This window comes from Toxotes jaculatrix, chromosome 1 (genome assembly GCF_017976425.1).
Source record: "Toxotes jaculatrix isolate fToxJac2 chromosome 1, fToxJac2.pri, whole genome shotgun sequence".
NCBI lineage: Eukaryota > Metazoa > Chordata > Actinopteri > Toxotidae > Toxotes > Toxotes jaculatrix.
Genome location: NC_054394.1, coordinates 18,747,490 through 18,775,137, shown reverse-complemented (window position 1 = coordinate 18,775,137; position 27,648 = coordinate 18,747,490). Strand labels below are relative to the sequence as shown.

Here is a 27,648-nt window from a genome sequence, read left to right as displayed (position 1 = left end):
CACACCAAGTGGCACGCCAACAAAACACCAATCAAAGACCATTAAAGCCTGAGCGGTCTGCCTCTGGGGTTCCAGTGATCTCTTGCTAGGTGGGCTCGGTACACACTGCATAAATTTCTTGTCCAAAATGGCACTTAAACAATGTCAGGTGTTTTAGATTCTTATTAAATGATGTAGTCCATTATATTGTTTGTTTGTACGACTGCAGTAATGGCAGCATTTGGAGCACAACACATTAATCAGCTGGTGGATTTGTCGATAGAGGAGAGCGTTTTAGCTGTAACTTAGTAAACGATTATTTATTTTACAAACTGTGTTCCCACTAGCTTTACTTCCCGTTTTTAGTCCTGAGTATTTACGCAAAAGAGATACGGGGAGATTATGATGATGCCATCTGTGGCAATAAATTGCTGAAAGATATGGAAAGTGTGGTCCTTCTCCATTATAAAACACATAGCAAAGTTAGAGTCAACACACAACCTTTGGCCTGTCACAGCTGCCTTATAGTGCTGACTCTCAGTTTGAGCTTCAAGTCACGTGTTGATTTGTTAGTAAATCTGAGGTGGATGCTCAGCAAACCTAAGACCTAGTTTCTGCGAGGGCCAGACTGTACAGTAGAGCACACAGCAAATTGGACGGGATCCTGAAACTGAATTATAATACAAATGATTTCCTAAAACACCTGTGAATGGTGGGTAACGTGCCAGTGAAGCCAGCCTGCAACAATGAATCACCACAAGACCAAAGCAGACAACATCACTCTCAACCGATGCCAGGAAGGTTGTGAAGAAGGTTGTGAGAAATGAGGATCATTGAGGGCTATGAAAAACAGTTATGAGACAGGCTCTGTGCACAGTATTTATGAAAGTGGCAATAAAACATCATTACTGTCACAATAGTGATTTACACATTAGATTTTGGCCAAATGTTCAGCATGCAATTTGTACTCAGTATAAACAATGTGTAATATTATCTGCATGAGCATTTTAACTAGCAATGTGAAACAATATTCCACTATTATCTCCAAAAAATACACTGACACTACTGTCATATAATGTGATCAACACAATGTGATCAACTACCAATTAAGAAGCAATTCATCCGCATGTTAAAAGTTTTGAATCTTGATCTGTTGCTCTTAACCAGTGAGTTATATCTGCTACACTTGTATGTATGAAGTGGGCATATATGTACAATTGAAGGCATAAATGCAATAGATATATTTATCAGGTCGACTCAACATATCAACAATATCACAGCATTAGTACATCTATGAAAAAATGAATGCAAAATCTGTTAGCTTTTTAAAACTTATCTTTACTTAAGCCTCAACCTTTTTTATTACAATATCTTTTTTCATAATAACTTTATTTGTAAAGCACAAGAGAATGAAACTAAAACAGAAGACATGACCACAGTAACCACTAACAACAGTAACCAGTAACCATAAATAATTGACTCATTGGCTGTTTCTTGTTCCACACTGTTACTGTGCATGAACACTGTCAGAAAAAAAACATAAAGCTGTAGCTCTTTACTTTCTTCATTGTTGTTTTGACTTTCTCCATCATTTGAAAGGTGCAGAAGAGTTAGAGTTCTGTGTTATCATACAGGATGAATAACAAAACGCTGTACCATAATGACTCAGTCTGTAATTGTAGAACAGCACTGATTGAGTTTCATGACCCCTGAGCTGCTGAAAATCTATTGAACCCCACTGCGTAATCTCAGACCAACAGGACAATCAATGAGAAAGTCTTTTGTCTGACAGAGGTACTGTGAAAAGCAATGTAGCCCTCTAGTACAATCATAAGAATTTCCACAGCCTCATTCAAAATCAGCATAGTTAACTACAATAATGTGGTTCTGACCATAATTAAATCTGAAAATGGGTAATAACTAGGAGGACACGTTTAATTTTCATACAATATTTCCTATAGTGTAAGAAAAGTATTAATAGTGTAAATATTCACTGTAGGACTAATTAATGTGTGAAATATACAGAGAGATGTTATATAATATGTAATTCTATAGTACTGTGTTATATTTCACCATACCAGCACATTTTCTTTTGGCTCTTTTAAATTACACCATAGTCAAAACATTGGGCTCAAGTTGCTTCGTTGAAAAGACAGAAAATGGAGTCGATTTGGGAGCTCATATGTTTTAACTGGGGAAATAATTTCCCAATTGCAAGGAAAAATTAAGACTGGATGGAGCAACAACGAAACTCATCCAGAGAAGGAAGATATAAGAGGGGATGTGTTTACCTTTATAGTGTTTTTGCCATGAGCAGGAGGGGAGTGATATGCGGTAGGAGAATTTGTGGAGGGAGAACACAGCGTGGCTGCAGCAGTGCAGATGCAGTGCAGTATCAGTTTTGGTTGGAACTTGGGCTTTGTGGTAACTCTAACCCCTGTTTCATTTTTCACACTTCCTGAGCTTCTGTCCTGTATTTCTGAATTGATATGACCATTTATCAGTGGACAATCTATTGTAAGTCATCTCCTTTCAATAACTTTATTATTCATGGTTTGATGCTTTCACCTTGCTGAAAGTATATTTGCTGGTGTGTGTGTTGTGATATGAAAGTTTATATGCCTTGATTTACATATTCATCACCACAAATACCAACACAGTTTAAGTTCAAGTCTAAAGTTTAGTTCTGGCTTGGGCTTGTTGTTATTTCTGTTTAGATATGTGAAGGTGACCTGTGGAGCTTTTCATCTGTAGCTGTTTTTCTGTAAGTGGGTCCCTGTTTTGTTTATTTCATGCACATGCACAAGGACTCACATGCATGTGTGTGAAACTACACAGACTCTACCAGTGGTTTCACACTATTCCGCTGATCCACAGATGGTGGCAATACAACAAGATCTGCAGTAATGTACCAACAAGAAGACTAGAAGCTAGCGAACATGACTGAAAGCAATACATTTCACACTTGTAATAAAAATTGGCTTTGCAAGTGTTATGATGAACAAAGTGTATCACGTTCATAACTGAATGAGGGTAAACGTTTGTTGGTTTTCAAGACAACTCTGCAGTTCACCAAATATTTCAGTAAACGCCTTGTGAATTTAGATATTTATAAGAAAACAATCTTATTGCCCTGTGGAAAAAGACTTGACGAAGACGCCTGTGTAGATAGAGAACTTGCCTGATTAGTGTGTCAAATGGTTCACCCCAGAAGGTGTTGTTGTTTGTATAATATGCCGAAATGTCTGAAAGTCGATCCTCAAAAAAGTCTCAGATTCACACACTTATGTGCTGATGATAACAATTCTGAGGAGGAAGGAAACTGTTTAGATAAAAAAATAAGTCAAGTCCCTTGTCACAACAGTTTTTTTCTCAGTGGGTTCAATTTGACGTCCACACAGCAAAACTGTGCTTTTCTGTTTTTACACTGCAGGCTTTTATTTGGTAATAAGCTCCTCTCAAGTGATTGCAACTGCTGGGATTTCCCCAGTACAGATGTGTCAAGAGATACTTGTCAGTAAGACTGCTGAATTAAATTCTTTATAGTATTATGTCTGGAGGTGGAATCAGTCTACAGCAGTGCAGAAATCATAGTGGCATTTTGGAAGAAAACACAATTAACTAGCTTCAGACTAGTGACTATAAATATAAACATAAATATAAATATATGTATTTTTTATAATAAAATCTCTTAAATGTCATGTTTGCTCATCAGATATTATATGAATTCTGAATTACATAAATGACTGCCTAGATTTAGATTAGAATTTGGATGATAGATACTTTATATTACTGATATTCAGTTCTTATTCAATTTATGCAAATATAATTGAACACAAATGAACACATCGGTGGTCGCCCATGGCTGCATATGTAAAGCAATGGTAGCAAGGATCCGATTTCTAAAGACATGCTGTAAAAAGGAGAGGAAGAAGGCAAGTTAGGTTAACATAAACAGCCCCTGGATAATTAGATAAGACAAACAACCAGTCAAGAAACTCGTCAACATCTCTACCCTTCTAGAAAACTCCTTGTTCTTAGTTAGACAGGATGTGATGGTAAGTGGTACATTAATAATTCAAGGCTGTGAATCTTCACTTGGCTGTCTGTATGCAGCCCAGTCTCTTGCAAACTACATTTATATGCATTTATTCTTCATTAGCGATTTATGTTCAAGGGCAACGTTCAGAGCCAAGTGAGGGTCAGCGAAATCAAAAAGAGGATGTGGGATGGGGATGTAAAACATTAACCCTCAACACTGGCCGCCTGTTTTCATTTCCCTTGTCAATCTAATAAATACCTCTGCAGGGATTTTTACTATTTAAATTGTTAGTTCTTCCAAATTATCAGAAATATATAAACTGTTTTTTTTCTCACTTACCTCTAGCGGTATCTAGGCATGCAAATAGTTTTGGCTTAATTAGTCTTCGTTTTGAGATTTCTGCTTCCATCACAATTAAGTGGAGGAGGAGGTGATTGGAATTTTGCTTGTTGTGCTCATAGCAAAGAGATATTGATTTTAAAAAACCTTGACAGTTAGAAACAATGTCCCTGCTGCTGTGGATCATCCACAGACCTCTCTGTCAACAGTTTTCATGAGGACAGAGACCATGATTATCTACATCAAGTTAAAGGGCAAAGTGATCAAGATATTTGTATTCATTAGATAGAATGGACTGGCATTTTGTAAGTATGTTTAGTGTAGAGCTACTGCTCACAATTTTTTTTAACTATTCATTAATCTGATGATTATCACAATTCCAAAGTGGCATTTCAGATTTTGTGAGCAGTGGTTGTACTGGAAAATAATTATGTAAAAGAAGAGATGAGTTTTCAGTTCTTCCTGCATCAATGTCATTAAGAATATAGAGTTTTATTGCTGGTTTTATCGTATGCAGTCCAACAGCATAAGCATTTTTAAAAATGATTTTATTAATTTCTATTCGCTAACATGTTGTATGTAAAGCTTTTCACTGCATACTCATACTGCAATTCAGTTTTATTTATGTATCTCCATACCATAACAAACATTATCTCAAGGCATTTTACAGAGGGTTAGGGACCTTGCGATTTTATAGAGAGAAACCCGACAGTTCCTGTCATGAGTGGTCACTCAGCAACAGTGGAGAGGGACAATAACCCTTTTAACAGAAATAAACCTCCAACAGAACCAGACTCAGGGTCTTCCTTGACCGGTTGGGCTGAGAGGAGAGAAATGGGGGAGAAAGAGGAAGTGGTGGGGGGGGAGACAATGAACAGCTGTTGTATTCACTGTATTCTTACTGTAGGCAGTTTTTATGGAGGAAAGTTGCCATGGAGCACTCACAGAAAGGTCTTAAATATCCATTAGCATGGCATTTTAGCAATACATTTCTCTAATAATGTGTGATGCACTGGCATCTAAGTGTTGATTAGTGAGTTTGATGCAGTATAAGTTACTATATTTGCAGTAGAAAATGCTGATTTTGTTCATTTTACAATACTTATGTGAGTATACGATGTGGTGGTAGTGAAACTTTGAGTTTTTACTGTTTGTACTATCTGTTGTTGTAGTGATGTTTCAGCAATCTTAGAAATGTACACTGACAGAAAATTAAGTGAAATGGTCTCATGCTTCCCTCGGGTAAAGAGGACACATTTCTGAATCTACTCAGGCTTAAATATTGTTGCTTTGAGCCTTAAATTGTATTCCCATCCAGATCTCTACCAGTCTGCCTATCAAATATGTTGCTTTTAGGGACACTAATGGTCTGGTGATTATTGTGTTTTTCTGTGTTCTCTGTCAATTCACATGTCAGTGAATTGACAGCACATTTACATAATGAAATATCAAAACCAGTTATTACAATGTGAAATATACAAAACACGTTATCAGGAATTGCTCAGATCAACAACAGTGCAGGTCTGGATTTTGTCACAGGTTTTGTCAAGTTTGAGAAATACAGCCATCATGCTAGAAATACATCACTTGTGTAACTCATCTGCCCTAAGTGTGTTTGTGGAGCCTGAAGGACAGTGGTGAAAATGTATCCTGCCTTGTTTCCGCTAGAAGCTTACTTAGGATTGTCTGTAGACGGTTCAGCTTTTATCTGAAGAGGAAATGTACTCCCCTATTCAGACAGCAGACAAGGCGAGCTGCTACACACAGAGTGGAAACTCTATGCCAATTGTCTGCACTGCTTCAACTCTGTGCTCTGGGCAGCCATGGAGGAAGCTAAGCTTCACCTTAAAAGTACGTCTGTTCTTTGATGTGGAGGGTTTTATTATCCCAAAATACAGAGGAAATGTGAAATGAATTCAGTAGGAAATATTAGGCTACTTTTTTTTTAAGCCAGTTAGGGTTTCTTAGGGGACAGGAGAGGTGTTGCAGGGAGATGAAAGCAGATAGCTTCAGATACACAGACACAAAAAAAGAACATTCCTAAAGCAGCATAGGAAATCACAGGAATACATGGACCAAAAAGTTCCTGAGGTTCTGCTCTTCTTGTCAGGATTGGGTGTAGAAGCACATGTTTCCTTTGCTGTTGCATTTCTTTTCAAGTTTGACAGTTATCATCGACAAGGTGTCACCACATTTTCACATCAGAAGCTTTCAGTATGCTGTAACATCACTGCCATATGTATTTAATACTAAATGAACAAAGGAGGTTTTGGTCATGTGGCTTTTTGAATTTCAGTTTGCAAAACATTTTTATGAAATTTCTGTATTGTTTTTTAGCGCACATGAAAAAAATAATCACTATCCTCACATACACTAAACTGATTTTGAAGTGACCAAGAAAACCTTCCTCTGTCCTTTTCCCAGTGGTAGCCTGCTGAAGGAAAATCCATTCAGAGATGTATACTCTGCACATCATATCCTTATATCTAGCTGTGCTCAAATATCTGTCAGCTTTTATTAAGGGCCATGATGTTTATAATGAAAATGCACCACACCTCATCATAATGCCACCTCCAGCTTGCAGTGATGACTCATGGCATGACTGATGCGTGAACTCTGGATCAGCAGATCTCAGCCCAGCCAGCTTGAAACAGGACCATATCATCTTTTTTAAATTCTGTGGTGTCTCAAGCTTGGCCACAGAGAAAAAACATATCCCATTGTGCTATATAACTGAAGGACTGGATGTATACCTCTCTCACAATTCATGGCATACAGGGACAGTAAAACACTTCTCAGGAATGCATTGGTAATTTTTATTCCATGATATACTGGTAAAAATAAAGAAAAGTACATTATTATCATGTATTCGTCAGGTAATACATAATTAGGGACTCACCATGGAACTGAATAATATTAGGGTTTTTCATAGGGTATTAATGGGCAAAAATATCCTAAGGTACTTAACATAGTATCATGTTAATAATATGCCAGTGACGGAGTGACCCATAATTACTTTATTTGCTACACCTGTCATGCTTAACGTTCTTGCCTGCAGTTTACAGGCACCATTCTGAGTGGCAGATTTTCCCCTTTGAATTCATAGTCATTTTTAAAACAGCCTTTTTTAAAACTGCTTCTCATTTCTAACCAACGACCATCACTTTTGTTACATGAAATCACACCTGCCACTTGCAGATTTTATCAGCTCTAGCTAGTCCGCTAATTAACACTATCACTCTGGGCTGGTTGAAAGCTCTGTCTCCTGTATGCTTTTTTTCTGCTGAGTCTTTTTAAAATGAGAATCATTTATAAGAGCATTCAAAATGCACTTGAGGCTGCATACTAACATCTAGAACCAGTTTGTGCCCTTCATGTACGAGGGGTTATCGATAAGTTTACGGCCTAAGGTAGAAGGAGTCATTTTTAGAAAACCTAGTATAGTTATTTTTTAACTTAGTCTCCTCCTACATTTAAACACTTAGTCCAGCCATTACAGAGCATATGAATCAATCCTTTGTAAAAGTCAGCATCTTGGACCTCCAGAAAGTGGTCCACAGCACAGATGATAACATCATCACTGTCAAAATGGCAACCACTGAGCTCCTTCTTCATCTTGGGGAAGACATAGTAGTCTGAGGGAGACATATCTTGTCAAATCAGGCTGAGAGCTTCTTTGGGTGATGAGACCAAGGTAGTACATGACTGCACGATAGCCATGTGGTCCATTTTCTCAGACAGTGCTGAGTAATTTTCAATTACCTGAAACAGAAATACCACAAAAGTTATTAACTTCAAACTATCTACATAATCACTCAAAGAGTTGAACTGCACGCACATGTAATGAGAGCTATATAACTCATCTCCTTCTGCCTTAGGCCACAAACTTATCAGTCACTCCTCTTAAAATGTCTTCAATAACCAATTAAAAATGGGGGTAAAGGTGGATTAACATTTTGTTAAAAAGCTGTTCCTACTGGGTTTTTTGGGGAGGAGTAGAGAACTTTGAGGATTGTGATAACTTAACAGAGAATTGTATTTAGCCGGGAGAACATACTGAGCTTATGAATGAGCAGTAGAAAAATGTTTCATGCTGCATGAGTGGTTTGAGACATTTTGTGTACATCTTGATCCTTTTTTTGGCTGTGAACATTTTGGAATCTGTCGTTACTGACACAACTCCAAGCAACTGCTGTTCTTAGTGAAGAAGAAAAACACAAACATGTTACAGCCGCCTTTCAGGCCTGCAGGGTGTGAGTGCTTGACACTCTAAAGATAGATTTTGGGCGGAGTACTTTCAGGCAGTGAACCATGCACAAACCAGAGGTTACAGAAAGTTCATGAAATTATTAAGTAGATTGACAAGCCAAACATTAAGCTTAAGCTTGTATTTTCTGTAATTTGATTTGACATATTGCTGCACTATAAAACTGTATCATTATTATGCCTCGTATCTGCATAGATTTTGTAAAATAACCTTGAGTACTCTCATCAAAATCCACTTTAAGCCACTAGACGCTCTGCTTGGCAACTGGCACCACTGTAGACAGAAAAACGAATAAAGCACTTCCACTCACATTACATTTACATTAAAGGTATTTAGCTTTTGCTTATCCAAAGCATATTATTATGAGGGCAGCAGTAAAATTAGCTTAGGTTCAGTCTGATGGTGCCCTGATAATAGATCTAAGCAAACACCGCAGTAATGTGAGACCAAATCTCTGCCAGAAAACTTCTACTAAAAAAAATTAGAGGAAGAATGGCCAGAGAGCGAGTAAGATCGGATTTAGAGTGGAGCATATTTGTAAGAGGATATGACAGAAAGTGGTGTGATACAAGAGGGAGCAGGTGACGTGAGGCATTTCTTGAAGAGATGAGTTTCAAGTTTACAAGGGAAAGGAGTTGTTGTGCTGTCCTGACTGAGATTGTTCCAGCGCTGCGGGGTGAGGACCTGATTTTTAATTACACAATGGACTCAAACGTGGTGAGTGGTGATTTATTTGTACCACAGTGCAGATGAAGTATGACACCAGCCCCGTAAATGACCAAGTGTCAGAAGTTTTGTAAACCTAATTGCTATTTTGCAATGTTTTGACAGTATGGAGATGAAGTGCAGTCACCGATCCAAGATCACAACGCCATCTTCGAGTATAGTGTAACTTTTTGCTGAAGTGCTGTTGAGCCATGCTTTCTGCTTCAGCGGCACACTGGAAAACAAATTGTATTAGTCATCATGCAAATTAGATGGTGTATTTGATCATTCAAGTGGAGTGCATTATTAGGAATATCCAACTGTATAAAATGGCTGTATTTTGAATGGAATAACAATACAGCCCTCCATAGTAATGGAAGACTCAGACTTCTATCGTGACAGTAATGACCCATTTCGTGTAATTAATTTGGCAGCAGACAATTAGTGGTTAACTGCGGGGGCGTCACATGGGCAAAAACTCAGAGACATTTGTTTCATTGTCAGAAGTGAAAGATGACACTGACAAATGGAGGGAGAATTATTTTTGGGCCAAGCTTGCATATAAGCCATAAATGACTGTATTTAAGAAGGTGCTGTCATTATTGTCACAGGGTTTTACTGTGCCTTACACAGCTTGAGTCCTTGGAGGATGAAGGTCCAGTTCCAAAACATCTTCTGAAAACCTGTGTCACTTGTACAGTTTTCAAAAGGGTCTGTTGCTGAAGTAGAAGGAACCAGGACCATCGGAAATCACTCACCAAGGGTAGTTAAAGTTGATGGACCGATGTGTCGAGTGCTAAATACATCAGCACCAACATTACGAGAACAGGCTAGTACAGCTTCAAATTTGAGAAGGTAATGATCCGACACAACGGATGTGATACGGGAGACGGTCAGATCAGAAATCACTATCCCGCTAGATAGAATCAGATTTAATCACATTGATTAAACAGAAACAAGTAGAAAAAGGAGCAGACAGCAGTTGTTGGTCTCACTGAAAATGTCCACTAATGTCAAACTCAGCACATTTAAGTGATTTCTGAGCATCTTCCACAGGCTCTGGTACTGACATCTCCTTTAATGACCCCATACAAATGTGAGTGTGTAAATAGAGGGGCACTTGTTCATTCCTTCTGCAGTCTTTGAAATGCTTTCAGATACCATTCAAATTCTTCAGACATTAAAGATCTGCCTTGTATGGCCTACTTCATCCCCTAATTCATTCCCCTCAAAGCTTTAAATCTCATTCTGTTCTTTTCAAAGTTTTTGTAACTCAGAGGTCCATATCCTTTTTGATGTATTAATGTAAATTCACAAAATGACAGAATAAATTGAAATGTTAATAACTCATATGGGAGATTATGGTTGTTAACAAATACAGGAAAGAATGCAAATAGGAATTTAAATCAAGTGGGTTTACATAAATAACCACATCTATTTTGATTCTTGACTTCATGTTAATTAGTAATGAGCGGAGGAAAGTATGGAAAAGGCTAATTAAGTGATTATTTATGTGTGTAAGTAGCAATTGAACATGTGCACAGAGCTGCATTGGTTTGTTTGTTCTTTGCTGCAGTGAAAAAAGATTTGAGAAATCTCCGAACATAAAGCTGAACAATACGAATATTCTCTCATGCGTACAATGGTGCAAAACTATTACAGAAAGTATAATTGCATGTACACAAACTAAACAGAATTTTCTTTTTAGTCTTTATGAAGGAATTTGTTTTGTCATTACCCATCACCATTTGCTGAATGGAGGTAGCACTGTCTGCAGAGATGCCTGCACCGGGGTCCTGAGCCTCCCAGAGGTCTTCATTATTTGAGGAGTTAGTGCCACCGGCTTTTATTCATCAAGGACTCAGGCTTCTCCTCCTCGGCACTGGGACATTAATGTTTCTCACCATGGGGACTCCTGTCTCAGAGTCAAGGATACATACAGGCTGCAGAGGTGATGAAGGGCCTCTGCTTATTGGCCAGTACTTTACATGCTTTGAGCAGCCTAGAAGTGATGCCATCATGGACCTCTGCACTGACTGTGGAGAGAGCCACCAACGGGTCTCAAGCCTGAGTAGCAGACTATTTTTAAGTGTGACTTCAGCATCAAAACAAAAGCAAAAACACAAAATAACTGCACACTGATTGATTGATTGATTCAAGTAATAGAACAGGGGGAAACAACAACAAGAGTTCGGAGCTCTAAACAGAAAAAAGTCCCGTTTTCTATCAGATTAATTAAACAACTCAGTGGTAAAATTATGTTTTTTCATAAGATTTGTGGTCCCTGGCAACATGAGGAATTGAGCTCTGCTGAAATGTTTTGCTTTCTAAAGTAAACTTTAGACATTTCTTCAATGCTCCAGGGAAACCAAACTTGAGCTAGCTAACATGAACATCAGGTGCAAGACTTGTACACTATGTCACAGCAACATCTGTGCAGTCTCACATCTGAGGTTTCATGTCTTGAAGGTTGTGTGTGTAATGTGAGTTTTAATTAGTGTGAGGCCACAGCTGAATATTTTCTTCTGAACTCAGCTAATAGTAAAGCAGACTCATTGCTAGGCTTTTGCTACAGATGAATGACAGTTTTCTCTTTTCTTTATAATTTTGTAATGTTTAAAATCAGGTGTGGCAGTGTGGCGGCAGTGTTGAGGTCCTGCCTTGTGCTCGCATCGCCCACATCGAGCGCGCTCATAAACCCTACACTGAGGATCTAACGTCTCACGTGCGGCGGAATGCCCTCAGAGCTGCAGAAGTTTGGATGGATGAGTTTAAAAGCCATGTGTACATGGCCTGGAATATTCCCCTGGAGGTGAGTGATTGTGTTTATCATGTTGTTGGCAGATCTGGATGCAATGTACTGTCACTATATTTTATTCACCGTATCACAAAAAAAAATCAGTAACACAAAGAACTGCGTGAGAATCTTTTAAAACTTTTAAAATACAGTGCCATTTACCACTCAGCAGTTCAACTGTTTACTGTTTGATTACTTTGAGGGACTCTGATGTAGAATAAGCATCTCCACTGGATTTCCCATTTGGTATGTAAAGATAATGTTTTTGGCATTTGGCCTTTAATAAATGGGTGATTGTAGATATGCAGACAAGAAATGGAAGGAGATGTTGAGGTTATATGGCACCACTAGGCCATTAAGATTTCCACAGCATCTGCATCTGCCTTTCATCTTCTTTCTATATTAATGGAAGAGTATTCTGATCTGTGTTCGCCACTAGAAAAGCTTTTTTCACTGCTTTCAGCCGTATCTTCTTGGAACAATACTCGAACAATACTATATTATTTCTGACAATATTTGTGTGGAGATATAAAATCTGATTAAAAATCTATTTACTACAATAAACTAATCTGTTCCTTAGAAAAACGTATGGTTATATTTTTTGACAGTTGTGTAACTGAAGAAGAAAATATACCACTGAAACTAGTTCTTAAAGCCAAAAACCATCATGAGCTGTACTTCATAATGATGTTCTGTCAGTCTCTCAGCTTTACAGATAGCTAAGATGACAGTATATGCCATATTGCATAGCTTCTAAACCTTGTCAATATGTACATGTGTCCCATTTTTCAAATGTCAGATGTCAGCTATAAACTGACTAAAGGCTTAACTGACAGATAGCAGAATCTTTCAGACTTCATATGTGCAGAAAACACCGCTGCCTCAGTATCACAAGTGAGCATATTACAGTATGGTGTACAGCTTGATTTTTAGTTTTCTTTTTTTGGGGGAATTTTTGTTGTTGTGTTTTTGTGATCATAGGCTTTTTTGTATTATAATCCATGGGGGGCTTACACAAGTCCAAGTCAGGTTTGCAAGAATGATGTACAAACACACAAATATAATTACAGATTATGTCAACCGATAACTTCATCAATCTACAGGACCAACAGGCAGCTCCATTCTCCAGCCACCTAATCTAAATGTTAGAGGGTTGAATGTCATCTGTTATCAGCTGCACTCCTCCCACAGATGTTTAGTTGAATCATAGCCCAGACACCTCCAGTAGGGTTCAAATTAAATGATGGCTTGTCACTTAAAGAATGGCCTGAATTAAATACGTGCCACGGAATAAATAAATACTTAATATGATTCAATTAACTGGTCTAAACTGAGACATTAGCAGTTGGAAAAGTCGATGCAAAGAACGGCATTAAAAATCTAAAAGAATAATTAAAGAAACTAACAGGAATGCAGCTGTGACTTGGAAGCAAAATAATTAATAATACAGGGAGAATAAATGAAATACAGAGAAAATAAGATGTGCATAATTTATTTTATTCAATAATGTTTTTTTCAGCAAAAATGCATTTAATCTATTCTTTTGAATCTTTATTTGAGACTTTAATGAATTATTTGAGAAGTTGAATGCATCTGCAGTGTCAACAGCTCATACAGTACAAAATGTCTCACACTTTGAAGAGTCAACAGGAATCTGATTGATACAAAATGTGTATGTTACATGTTGTCTTGTGTTTTTCACAGCTGTATTAGTGTTTTATTTTAAGGTTAAGGTTTTTCAGAAGATACGGATTTTCATTTGATCTTGAACTGGATTCAGTAAATTAAAATAAATAATCCTACTGTGTCGTCTTATGTTAAATGTAGGATCCCTCAAAGGCTAAGTCAAATGTTTGTTCACTGAAGCTTTTTTTTTCTTCTCCTGCATAATCTGTTTGAATATGTAAATCCACGTTATGAATAGATGAACATCTGCAGGCAATTCATTCAGTCAATAATGAGGCGTTTAACAGAGACTGTACTCAAGAAGCATGAAATTTTTGCCCCAGCTTTAGCCCTATGAATTAACTACACAGCAAAATTGTCAGTGTTGATTTACCTCTGAAAGTGTAACAGTCATCCCAGCGCCAGTGTTCATGTTAAGTCCGCACTCGTCTGAGTTCGCTTTTTGATGTTTTTCAACACCAGAGAGCCGCGTCAGCAACATTTGCACTCACTGCCGCTTTTGAGCTATTAAAGAGGGGATTCATTGACATTAGATGAAATACAGTGGACAACATGGGGCAGATGGTAACAATCATGGTAACAGTGTTGGAAGCAGTACTCAGGTCCTTAGGTTAAGTAAAAGTACCAGTAGCACAGCATTAAATACTGTGTTTAAAATCGTACCTAAGTAAAAGTACAGAATTACTAGCAGCTAAGTGTATCTGGAGTAAAAGTACTCATTCTGCATAAAAGTTAATCTATGACTGATATTGTATATATTTCTATGTAAAACTGATCGAGGTGGAGCTATCATAGCTACTTGAGATGCAATTAGGTTGTTTAGTACAGTGGTTTCCAATCTAGGGTTCTGGCTCCTCCAAAGGGTCACAAAATAAATCTGAAGCATTGTGATGATAAATGGGAAAAGAAAAAAAAAAAGAACAATTTCTGGTTTAGCAATCTGTATGAATTTTTTGGAATAAACAGAACCTTGCATTCCATTCTTCAAAAGCAGCAGTGTCAAGTAATCAGTAACTACAGTCATCAGATAAATGTAATGGAGTAAAACTGTAGATTTGCAATGTAGTGAAGCAGAAATCTATGTAAAAGCATAAAATGGAAATACTGCAGTAATGTACAAGTACCTCAAAACTGCAATTAAGTATAATACCTGAGCAAATTAACTTTCCATAACTGGCAATGTGAGACTGGCCCTGAGTGTGGTTATGTGATGGGGCAGCTGGAATAGTACAACAGATGATTTTAAAGTGAGAAAGAAAAAAATCAAAACCCTTCAGAGGCTATTCAAATACATGGCAAATGGCTCCACAATGCTCCTCAACGACCCATTATCTGATTCACTTCTTCAGAAACCATGGTTAATCAATTTTAAGCTTTGTGTTCATCTGTGTGTTCATCTGTGTGTCTCCCTCTTTGTTTTTGTATGTATGTGTGTGGCTGATGAATGAATCCAGGACTCAGGGATTGATATTGGCGATATCTCGGAGAGGAAGGCTCTGAGGAAGAGGCTGCAGTGTAAAACTTTCCGGTGGTACCTGGTCAACATCTACCCTGAGATGAGGATGTACAGCGACACCATTGCATATGGAGTAGTAAGCTACTGGCTCCCTCTTCATTCCAAATTCAATTCAGTGCCCTGCAAAAGCCAAAACAAGGCTAGATTGTGCCTGAGCAAATCATTCTAATCCCTTGTGTTGGGATCCGGATGGCTGTAGTCAGGGACACTAACAGTTCTGTTGGTTTTCTGTGATGGCAGTAGATACATAAATATATAGATTAATCTGAGCTTATTTTAAACATAGACATAGAGGGTTTTCCAACAGAATTTTATTAGTCACAGAAGCCAGAAAAACTGACATCCAACAGGGCATGCTGACAATGTTTCTATTTGCCCGTTCGTAGTTGTTCTCAAACCGCTTTTATTTCATGGTCCTCCCACTTTGCATCACTGTGATTTACCATAATACACAGTGACACACAGACTGCAGTATTATGGCACTGCTTATGGGTGATTTTTTTTTCCCAGTACAAACTGACAAATGGTGGATGGATATAGCAAGGAAATAGGCCAGGCTCATTATATTCATTACTCCAAGTTAGTTGACCGCATTATCCTATATTTGTTACATGGATTTGATGGATTAGCCAGTCTTGGTGGTTCAAGGAGTCATTGCATGAGAGCAGTTTGTTATCTTTATACAACACAGTAGTTAAATTAGTTGAAAGCCATACAGCTAAATTCATTTAAAATAGTACAATGCATTGTCCAAGTTCTTATTGTTATCTATTGATCATCAGTTATCTATTGATATGTGCTAAATATAAGTTCAGAGGTCAGAGGAATCACTACAGTCATTAGGATTAGTCCTCTGAGGATCATGATCATCTATTTAATCTTCCATGGAAATTCATCCAATATTTGTTACGATATTTTACTCTGGATCAAAGTGTGGACTTACAAACTCACCAACTGACTAACATTGTCATCCTAGGAGCAAGGTCTTTTGTTGGCAAAAACTTTGTTCACATTTCCAGAAAACGTGTTTGAGGTCTTATTTATCCCCCCAACCCCTGATCTAAAAATGTGGGTGAGGGAGGTGTGGGTGGAGGCCAGCTGTCCTCTACAGCTCTGTATCTCACTACAGCTCCGTATCCATGTTCACTAAGCCATGCCCACATTAAAGCAGTCCAGTCAAATCTGAGGGATTTGATTTAAATCCCTCTTGTAACTATCCTTTGTGCATTTATTACACTTAATACATGTATGTCACATCACAGACGTTAAAGATGCTCTAACTTGTGTTTCACTGTGACTTTGAGCTAGTATTGTCCCTACAGGTGCCACTCGATGATGCATATTCACTTTTTTTCCCTCACACAGTAGAAATGTTTGGATCTGTTGCATGGGACCATGTGCTGCCTGTGGATTTAATGATAATCAGATAGATGTAGACATCTCCTGAGCCAATGGGGAGCTGAATCATCCCTGGCTGAGTTCTTTTGATCTCACATCTTTACCTAATTCACTCCTCACACAAACCACCATCCCTAGAGCTCCCTGCGGTGCAGTTTGTATCTCGCAATCAGGCAGACCTTTGTCATGACATGCATGAATAACCCTCTGGGCCTCAAAGTCTGAGTCATGTTCATTAAGCGTAACGCTTCTGATTTACATTTTTATAAAGCAAAATTTTATTTTAATTTAAGAGGATACAGAGAATGATTCACATTTTACATGTTTCAACATGCTCAGGTCTAGCTTCTTCTTTATCTTCTGTAAATATCCTTAAATATTTATATTCTGTTTGTGTGAATCCCAGTGAAGATGCCTGGTATTAGATTGTTACTGTTGGATGTAAGCATCTTTCTTCTTTCTCTTTTTTGGTTTGTAACGCTCACACAGTGAACACTGCACCGAGCAGCTCTTCTTGGATAATAATTTTATTTACCCTGTAGTAGAAATAATGCATTGCAGGGTTGAAGAGTGCAGGTGGTAGATGCATCTGTCTCGCTCCTTCTGTGCTTTGCCAGGAATTATCTTTTGCCATTATTCTTAATCCATCAAAATTCAAACGAGCAGCACTACTCTTCAGAGCACCATGTTTTATTCACCTAATGTTTTCTTCCCTTCTTCAGAATGGTGTCAATGGATAATTTTTAGTTTCCTTATGAAGTATACAGTCCATTAAGCAGTCATGAGACTTGTACATGCCCATCAACACCACAAACAATATCTTATCATCATTTTTTAAAATACCTCTTGTAACTGAAATTTCCAAGAGACAAATAAATTACCATAAATATAAAATACATAATATTAACCATCTTTTCAGGATATTCTTTTGCAAATGCAGCCTTTCATCTTATCTCATCAGTGGGTAAAAAGGTTGAACATTCATTTTTCATTATTTCTTCAACCTCTCTCATTTTTCAACGCACAGTATACACCAATGGATTTCTTCTCTCGAAATTCATGGATAACAATTAGCTAATTTCAAAGACTGTCTTAAAACCCCTGAAGACTCGCCTTCAAATCTGTCTTCATAACATATTTGTAACTACCTTCACCTACATTCTCATTGTATTTGCTGTCTCAGCCATGCTAAGTAGTGGAGCACTAGACAATCATAGCTTGTCTTGCATAGCTACTGGTAGCGTGACATTAGCGAGCTTGACAAACACTGGTATTAGAGCTAAATTAATTCTTCAAACACATGGGGCCGAGTGGTAACTGTGCTATATTTAACAAGATGTACACAAGGGGTACATCTATGTACCAACACTCCCCACACAGACACACACACACTGGAGGGCCTCTCACAGTAGAGGCGCTAGCTCAACTACAACAGAGGTACCCACACATTAACTCTCTCAAAAAGCCTTAAATGTTCTTCTAGTGACTGTCAGAGCTCAGCAGAGAGAGACTGACAGTAGCCTCTCATGGCTGGTTAGCTCTGACCACCAGCTCTAAGTCTCTATCCACGCTACACCGAGCAGTAGTCAGGTCCTCCATGCCCCTTGACCCTCCATGTCACCCACCAAGAAAAAAACTGTTTGGCAGAAAACAGTGTGGTCAAGTAGGACCTCACTGTTTAGAAAAAACTGATTGAGAAGATGGTGACACATCCATTCCTTAACCAACTTTCAAATTTTCTTTGTGACTTTGTCAGTATGTTTGGTGGGGTGAGTAATGCATGGTGAATTAGAAAAGAGTTGTCTAATGTGTGTAATGTCATTGAAGTTCATACTGGACTGCCTCTCACTGGTGTGCACACTCAAAGTTAGAAACAATTTTTTATAGTCTCAAGATATCATGTGAACAACTATCTAATTCATACTTTTAGTGGATGACGGCTAATATGTGGGTAATTTTGTGCGTGTAACCACTGTCAAATGACTGATTTTAACAACAACAATTGATGTATTTAGTTTCTTTGTGTGTGTGTGTGTGTGTGTGTGTGTGTGTGTGTGTGTGTGTGTGTGTGTGTGTGTGTGTGTGTGTGTGTGTGTGTGTGTGCGTGTGTGTGTGCTTTTTTCTTTGTCTGTCAGCTGAAAAACTCTCTGAAGAATGATCTGTGTCTGGACCAGGGGCCCGACAATGACAATGTCCCCATCCTGTATCTCTGTCACGGGATGACACCTCAGGTTAGAGCACTCCTGAACCCTCTTCCCCTCTGCACCACTATTTCATGCGGCATGTAGCATATAACCAGATTTAATATATCACCTCTATATTCTATCTCCATTTTGAGTTTTTCTTCCTCAATAAAACCTGTTCCATCTTAAAGAAAAATGACTCTCCTTTCCTCAGCTTTTAGATTGGATCAAACTCAGTAGCCTTACCTCATAAAACAGGATCGAGTTTTCTATTTGCCCTTTACAGAAACAGCCCTCAAAGTTTTTAAATACATATTAAACTCATCCCCATTTTTTTAAACCCCTCCATTTAGGGGTGACATGTACTAAATGATTCCAGCGCAGAATAAAATACCACATTATTGACAAAACACAATGTGAAATGCTGTTTTTAAATCATTTTAGAAGTTAGATTGTACCTGAACATTTCTCTCTCTCTAGCTTTCTTCAGTTTAATGTCAAAAGGTTTACATTGTTATTATCACATAGATGTTTAGAAGAATAAAATGTAAAACAATAAAAGATTCAGACGAACAGCCTCATAAACCTCGGGTTTATTTCAGCTGCTTGCTTATTATTTGTGTTTTTCATCAATGTCTTTCAAAGTGTATCTCTGGACTACTTCAGGATATATCTCAGCCCAAATAACAGGGACTGTAAGTGTTTTCAAATGTTAGCACAGCTGATTATCATTTACTTTCTCCAGCCTCCTTCATCTCCTATCGATCCCTCCATCCCATTATGTCTGAGCAGATTGCTTTCAGAGATTGTTTAACCTTGCTGTGACAGTTGTAAACTTGTCTTATATAGTGAGGCTTGATCTCACATTATCCCTCTCAGTTCAAATGAATCTATTGGATGTTTCAGACGTATAACACCTTTATCAATATTTACACCACAGAGCAAATTAAAACTCATTCAGAAGAAATCTGTATAATCTTGTGGAATCTTATTAGCACTTTTTCCTTAAAACACTCATAGCTCAACTTTTGTGGGCCTTTCTGAGACCTAGATAAATTTAAAACTTGCTAATTATAAACATGTTATGTGCTATAAACCTCTCATAAATCCAAGCATATCAAACAAAGGATTGGAGTAGCACCAGCATTCCTAATAAGATTAAGGATCTCCTCTGCAAGACAGATCTAGTCTGCTCTATTTTTATGTTTCAGTGTTACATCATTGAGGGGAATTTGCCCCTGGATTGCATCTACAACGATACAGATACGTAGACTCTTGCAGTTTGCTGTAATCAGTCAGAACAAGTCATTGTAAGCGCCAGCTACGTTTCACTGATGGTGCTTTAGGAGAGCTAGACTTTGTATCCAAGGTGCTGTGGTAAATGCAGCACGTCAACGTTCTAAAAGAAAATTGCACAGGCACACATGAAAGGAAGTATCACAAAGCTTACAATCCAACATGTGGCTGACTTTACAAGAGCATGTTGTCAGCAAACATGCAGTGCAGCACTTCAGCTCAAGCAGTAATAAAGCATACCGACTCAAGCACAACAACAATAGAAAAACCTCAGACACATGCGGCCTGGCAGTCTGTGCTGCTCCAAAAATGAGCAGCACAAACAAAAAAAAAATCACACTCGTCAGACTGTTAAACATCTAGTGTGAAGGAGGCAGGAGGCTGCTTGGGTGTTATCAGACAAATAAGACTAGAGTAAAAGCATAAGAGTAAAAGTAAGACAGGCAGCAGAGTAAAGCAAATGTGCCCCTGAAGAAACTTTATCCTGGTCCCACTAAGACCTCATTAAGATTACATGTTAACCAGCAATCACTTCCAAGCCATTTCCAAGCTGCTGCTCTGCTCTGCTAAAATCCTAATTTTATAGCTGTAAAAGTCTTCTCACAATATCACCACACACATAGGTTAGAGAAGATGGCAGTGCTGTGATTTCTGCTTTATTTGCTTGTAAAATGATCACCCAGAGAGAGAGAAGCTCGTTCAAGTCTATGTCGGCTGCCGTGCAGTCAGTGGAATGAGAGGTGTCCCTGCAGAGGAGAAGCCCGACCTCACACTTGTGGGGCAAAACCGGCGACTCACTTCTACGGAAAGTAGCTAAAGCTTGTCCAAAAAGTAGTTTGTTTTGTCACTAAACTACAAGGGCACCAACTGCACATCATCCGCACTAAACGGACTAAAAAGTCGTGCAATAAGAACAATTAAGCATCCGTAGCGTCTGTAGCTGTCCACGTACGCGTCCACAAGGGAGTATAACTGAGGCTTAACATGCTTCTGCTGCCTCATTTCTGCAAGTGATCCAATTTTTGTCAACTTAATATGAGCAAACAACTGCCCTTCAAAAAAGCAGTTGGGAAAGATTCCTACAGAGAGCGCATAATTATTAAGGTTTTTCTCCCCATTCCTGAATTAATCATGAGCTTCATTTTTGTGCCTTGCCTTGTCCCGCATTTTGTCAGGATAGCTGTATAAATATGTATATTTAGTGTATGTAAATCAACCTCATAGATGTCTCTTTCATAATCAAGACAATCCAGCCTCATTTGCTGCATAATTTATTACCTGTATGGTCAAATACAGCTCTGGAAGGGCCATTATCTAAATGTCAACCCCAGCCATCAGAACATACAGTATGTAGCACCACACATTTGATCATAGCAGGATGTGGTGTTTCTTGCAGAATGTGTACTACACCAGTACTCAGCAGCTGCACGTCGGGCTCCTCAGTCCCACCGTTGACGATGACGACAACAAGTGCCTGGTGGATGTGAACAGCAGACCTCGCCTCATCGAGTGCAGCTATGCTGCAGCCAAACGCATGAAACTCCACTGGCTCTTCACTCAGGTAATTACATGACATAGCTCCACACATGGTTAGAAAACATAAGGTTAAAATTCAGTTTGCTGTTGATATTCAGCCTCAGTTCAGGTCATTTGTCGAATGTGACAGAAAAAACAACTGTGGAGGTGGCGTTTAATCACGCAAGTGGTTTAATTTGCTGTTTGACCGGTATTCCCCTCAATCCTGGTACTCATTTAGACATGAGGAGTCACTGAAACTTCTTCATTAACAGCTCTGTGCTGCAAACTGTGTTTTAACAGAACAAGCAGCCACCTCGCAAAATGCTGACAGCGGGTGAATTGGATTTACAGCATGCTTTGATTTGGGCTCAAAAGACCTCATATTGTTGCCTGCTAAGCTGTCAGTGCAGTGTAAATTATAGATTTTTGTTATTCTTTTAGCCGAAATATGTATAAAATCCTAAATGTGCTTCAGATTAGACGCTTGTTATGAGGAGTACAATATTCTTTTGACCATGTCTCATGTCTCCCCTGGCACTGCAGGTTTTATAAAGCGCAATGGGCACTAAGCGTGAAAAAGTTTTATATGCTTGAGCTCATGTGTCACGTCACCTCACACTGAACTTTAAGGGGTTACTAAGTTAACTTTGTATAAATTAGTAAGTGGGGTGGGGGCATATCAGTAGGGCTAGAGTATACCATGTCTCTGAAATATGGCATCAATTATTGAATGGAGCAGTCTACAAATTAGAGAGAAAGTTTTCTCTTTTTTTTTATTCAAATGTTGCACTTTACTGAATATATTCCTAATCTCTTTCCAGCCAAATATGCTAAATGCTTCACTTCCTCCATCTACTGTAAAGACCTCTGAGAGGTTTTGATCAGCCTTAGTTTATGAAAGAAATTAAATGTGCATGTAAATATTAGTCGTGCTCGTAGGTGCAGATTAGAAAAGCAAACACATGTTCAGTGGGTGGGACTGTAGGGTTTGGTTTGCTTGTGTATATTTGTGAATATGTGTGGGTGATTCTATTTTTCTGTAACTAATACCAATTGTTCTGTATATAGCATAGTAAATTTAATGTAAACCCTAGCAACCCATAGCATCCTAAGTCAATTAACAACCTTCCCCCATCTGTATACTCACATATATGTTCATTAGCCAACTCCTGGAGGCTGTTTTAAAGAAGCAGCACCAAGATGTTATATAGATAACTTGGCTGAGAAAAACCCAGAGCAGCTTCTTTTATCAGCTAATGTTCCAGTTTTGCAGGGATTCTGGGTTTTACTTGTCTCTGCTTGGCTTCGTTCCAAACCTCTGAATTATCGCCCACATATTCGATTTTTTTTAAATTATTAAACTAGTTAACTCAGCCAAGTTACCCAAATAACCCCATTCTTCTGCCTCATCTACTGTGTGGGATACAGTCCCACAAGCTCCCATAGAAAAGCTCTTTAACAGAGGTGGAATGGTGAACCAGATGTACATTTGCCAAACCAAGCAGCTAATCCCCATCCTTGAAGTCTTTTCCCTTGTAAAACCAAAAAATATTTCTTGAAGACACTTCCAGCGAATCATGAATCTCACTTTTCTGTCGTTTGTCGCCATTTGTTTTCTAGTGTATAATGGGCTCATTGTTCACCCTTGTGGCTGTTGGGTAAAAAAAAACAAACAAAAAAAAAACACCCACCACAACTGCGATTTTCTGCCTTCCAGCCTCACAGGCCACTAGAAAACTTCATTTGAAGCAGGCCTATCCTCTAAATTGGGGGTATTCAAAGTCAGAAATTTCTACTGGAGCTCCCCATGAAGTCAAGTTTCTGACTCGGAAAGTCGGAAGAACCTCACTAACACTGACCTCAAAATCCAAGTTGGCTGCTGCATCTACCAGCAGCAGAGAAAGCTGTAGTAATATACTGCTTATTAGCACTTCTGTCTTATTTGTGTATCAAAATCAGTCCTACACACAGTACTGTCCAACCTCTATCACATGTTGCTACAGTGTTTGCATGCCCAATGCCTTGTTATCAATTCATATTACTAGTAAGAGCAAGCACAACAAAAGTTTTTCTGACTTCTGAGGTAAATGGAACACAGTTATGCTTCATTGAACGTGTTTTCAAACAGCTTTCAGATCTTTTTATAAGAGAGACAGGAAGACTATTATGTTTGGTGTAGCTTTTGGGATTCAGCAGTCATCACTTAGCCTATTAAGTTATTCTGTACTTAAAATGTATTGTAGCATAAAATTGGTTTTGTCTATAGTTTATTAGCACACAATACACAGGCTGCTGTCACTCGGTCCATTACACTATCAATTCAAGAGCGTCCTGGTCAGGCTAAATACACAACATGCTTATTTATGTCTAAAGGTTTGCATTTTTGATACAGGTGTTTTACCTGAAATTCAGAACCAAAGACACACCGACCAGGAGTATGAGGCCATTTCTGAATAGGGCTTAAACGCCTTGGCAGGCTCAGGGGCTGTTCTGCAGTGCACACTGCCAGGATCTTTGAAAACAGGTTTTGTCAAGATTATGTCTGTGTCAAAACATCTCATCTCATTTACTTTTCATCTCTTTTTTAAGTGTTGGAGTCTCTCTTAGATTGGGTTCTGTTCTACCCTTAAAACTTTATCAGCAAAGATAAATATAGAGAGTTTTTCTTCATGTTTTTGTTTCTCAGTTAAATGTTATAATGACTGAGCTTGAAGGTTTGTTGTTGACTTTGCAAGCAGCAGCTTAAAAAAAGAATATCTGACTTGCTTGTAGTTTTCAAAGTTTTCAAGCACATTTTGTGGGCTTCGTCAGCACATGGAGTTGTCTTGGAGATGGTGTAGTTGTTGTCATAAAATACTATATATCTAGTATTATAGTCTTTGCTGTTCACTCGTGCACAGCTCAGCCAGAAGCTGGTGTAACCAGAATGGAGATTAAATACACAAAGGATCTAAAATGGATCTAGCTTTTTACAGCTGATACCCTTTAGTTTTGATTGCACTTATGGGCTGGCTCACATCACCACTAAATATTGGTCCATAAATGCCTACCTCCAGCAGTTATTACCAATCTGTTATCTATAAAAAAAATGCTTCTTGGACCTCAGAGACAGACCAAACTCTTATATGCAGAAAGAATAATTTAGCTCACAGTCTATACAGCCTGTCCAATCCTTAGTTCTTTTTTTTTCTCCCATGTCCCTCTATATTCCTCTAGTAGTATTGGACCAAGCTCTCCCCTCATAGCTCTCCCCACACTGTATTGAATGTTGATGGTCTCCTGTTCAGTCACTTGCCCTTTGTCAGCCCTGACGCTGTAATGAGAAAATCCTGCCTCATTTCATCAGGACATGCTGGAATATTTTTGCTGAGCTGATGCGCTCACTCTGCTCAGACTCTGGCAACAGCTGTCAGATTACATTTTGTAAATTGTTGTACCTTGCTTTCTTCGTGCACTAAAGATTTTTCTTCTCTCTCAGACTCCATATAGTCCAGACCGTAAGTACTTGGACAGTTGCACTTTTTTGTTTTTCAAACTCTGGGCTTCAGCACATTTACTTTGAAATAAAATAATGGATAGTACACTGCAGTATTTTTAACACATTATGCCCAAATCCAAAGTGTAAGGCTTTAGAAGTAATTGGACAGATACGCTTGAAGTCAGCAAGTGGATTGCAGCTCGTCATTCAGTAGGACAACACTACTAAACTCAGTGCCAAACCAGCCAGGGAGCTTTTCAGTGGAAGAAGTGGAATATGCATGGCTGGCCAAGTCATTCACCATCTGACTACACTTCTATTTGCTGAACATTAGACAAGCAAAGAGACCCCACAACAAGCAAGGGCTGAAGGTGGCTGCAGCAAAGGCCAGGGAGAGCATCAGTTGATCTGAAAGAATTACCCACAAAATATTAAATATGTTAAATATTAAATATTATTTTATTTCAAAGTGAATGTGCTGAAGCACAGACCCTGAAGAACAAAAAATGAATAACTGTCCAAGTACTTATGATCTGAATTGTATTTCGCCTTTTCCCATAAATCAAAGACTTCATATTTTTAAATAATTGATTCTTTACAATATTGCAGTTGTTCAGAAACTCAATAAGAGGTGTCCTTTGTTTCAGTTTCTCTTCCACCTCGGTACCAGATGTTTCTGTCTCCGTCGATCAGTCTGTTTTGTGATTGATTCAGTCTATTCATCCTGTGTATTCTCTCAGAAATTTGGCGTTGCTTGGAGGAAATGTAATGACTACGCTGGCAATTGCATTGTTGTTTTTGCCTTGAAACCATGTTGATGCTATCTGGTGGGCCCAAAGAGGATGGTAGTGTGAATCAGCCAAAACGCCCAGAGCTTAGGGCGCTTCGGCAGCTCACATCCGTATCCATTCACAGCAGTGTGGGTTTAAAAGGAAGCAAGTTATATTGTGCACACAAATTGTTCTTCTGGAGCCCAGCATAGTTTTAACCAGCCTGCTTTTATCTTTTCAGGGAGGATCCATTCAGAACAGGAAATCAAAGAGATGCCTAGAGCTTGTAGCGAGCACTGACAACGAGTTTGGCTACCAGCTGGCTCTGCAGAAATGCACTGGACAGAAATGGTTCATAACAAACGTGCTGTTTAGCAGCTCATTATGATCAACTGCTGAGAGAAACACCTGAGTGAATAGCACACCAGACTGGATGAAGTTGTTGTTTTTTTTCTTTTTCTGTGTGCACGTGTCTGCGTGTGTGAAAGGTTAAGAAGATGGTGCGTGATTGAGCTCGTTCATTTTGAGCACCACGATGTCCTCCGATGAGCGGTCGACATCACATCATAAATGTTAAACATTTTATTTTGCCTACAGGATCAGCCATAGTTGGCAGATATTTTGCAGATTTGACAAGGTAGTATATTTAGTATATTTTGTGGTAAATACAGTACAGTCAGATTTTCGTTGACTTAAAAGATGTAATGGGTTCCATATGTTTTTTGTACTTTGATCATATTTGCTACCGTGTAGCAAGCTTTCTGAACCTGTCCCTGCTGTAATTATTTTATTTTAGTGTCTCAGGTTTGTAGGTTTATTATGCGATTCAGCTGTACAGTTGTGGGAAAATGTTGGAATAAATCTGAAAACAATAGATAATTTTCTAAATGTAAATATTTCAAATATTTGTAATATATAACAGTAAAATTACTGTAAACTACTGTGTGGAGGTTCCTTTTTTCTTTTGTTAAAGGAACAATTGTTTGCTGACAGGAATCTGCTGTCAACCCTAAATAGATTTTTTATTGTCAGAACTTTCTAGATGTGTTCAATACACCGCAAATAAGGAAACACAAGTGAATATACAAAACATAACCAAATGAAGAAAACCTCCTCACCGTTTTGACAACCTTTATGCACCAAAATACAATGCACTGCAACTTGCAGGCAGCACATACAGATACAGAACACAGAAGCAAATCCAGAAAATGTGCAAATTGCACAGAACAAAACAGAACTGATTTAAACAAAAAGAAAAAAATTACTGATGAACACAACCAGGTTTGTGGCTTATGGAGTTATATATGACTTAGTATGGTATGGGTTCTGTTAGCCTATACACAGCATATACACACTATTTCCTACGTAATGATATGTGGATCATATAATCAGAATATTAAAACTGAAGTTAAATTGGCAGCTCAGTTTGCAGCACAACTGACAGGTGGTCAATTAAAGAAAAAGTTCACATTTCTTTCATGTCTATCTTAAAACCATAGCCAGGCATCCAAATGAAGATATGAAACAGGTTTTCTTTGCTGTAATTGTTCCTTCTGTTCATATTGGCTACTAAGAGATAACATTCTGTTATGATTCCAGTGTAATTAATGGGGAACAAAATCGATAGACATGACCACTACATATCCTTTAAAGTGCATTTCTGTATTTGACTGT

General features: G+C 38.4%; 1 protein-coding gene across 1 annotated transcript in view; it reads left to right on the top strand.

Moving 5' to 3' along the window:
• Nucleotides 1–26,813, top strand: part of galnt18b (UDP-N-acetyl-alpha-D-galactosamine:polypeptide N-acetylgalactosaminyltransferase 18b) — a 69,761-nt gene extending 42,948 nt beyond the window's left edge. Inside the window, exons 7-11 of the mRNA XM_041035132.1 lie at nt 11,959–12,144; nt 15,270–15,407; nt 18,865–18,960; nt 21,605–21,769; nt 26,216–26,813. Of these exons, the coding sequence (XP_040891066.1) occupies nt 11,959–12,144; nt 15,270–15,407; nt 18,865–18,960; nt 21,605–21,769; nt 26,216–26,362 (732 nt within the window). The 3' untranslated portion in view covers nt 26,363–26,813. The remainder of the gene's footprint in view (nt 1–11,958; nt 12,145–15,269; nt 15,408–18,864; nt 18,961–21,604; nt 21,770–26,215) is intronic.
• Nucleotides 26,814–27,648: the final 835 nt, after the last annotated feature.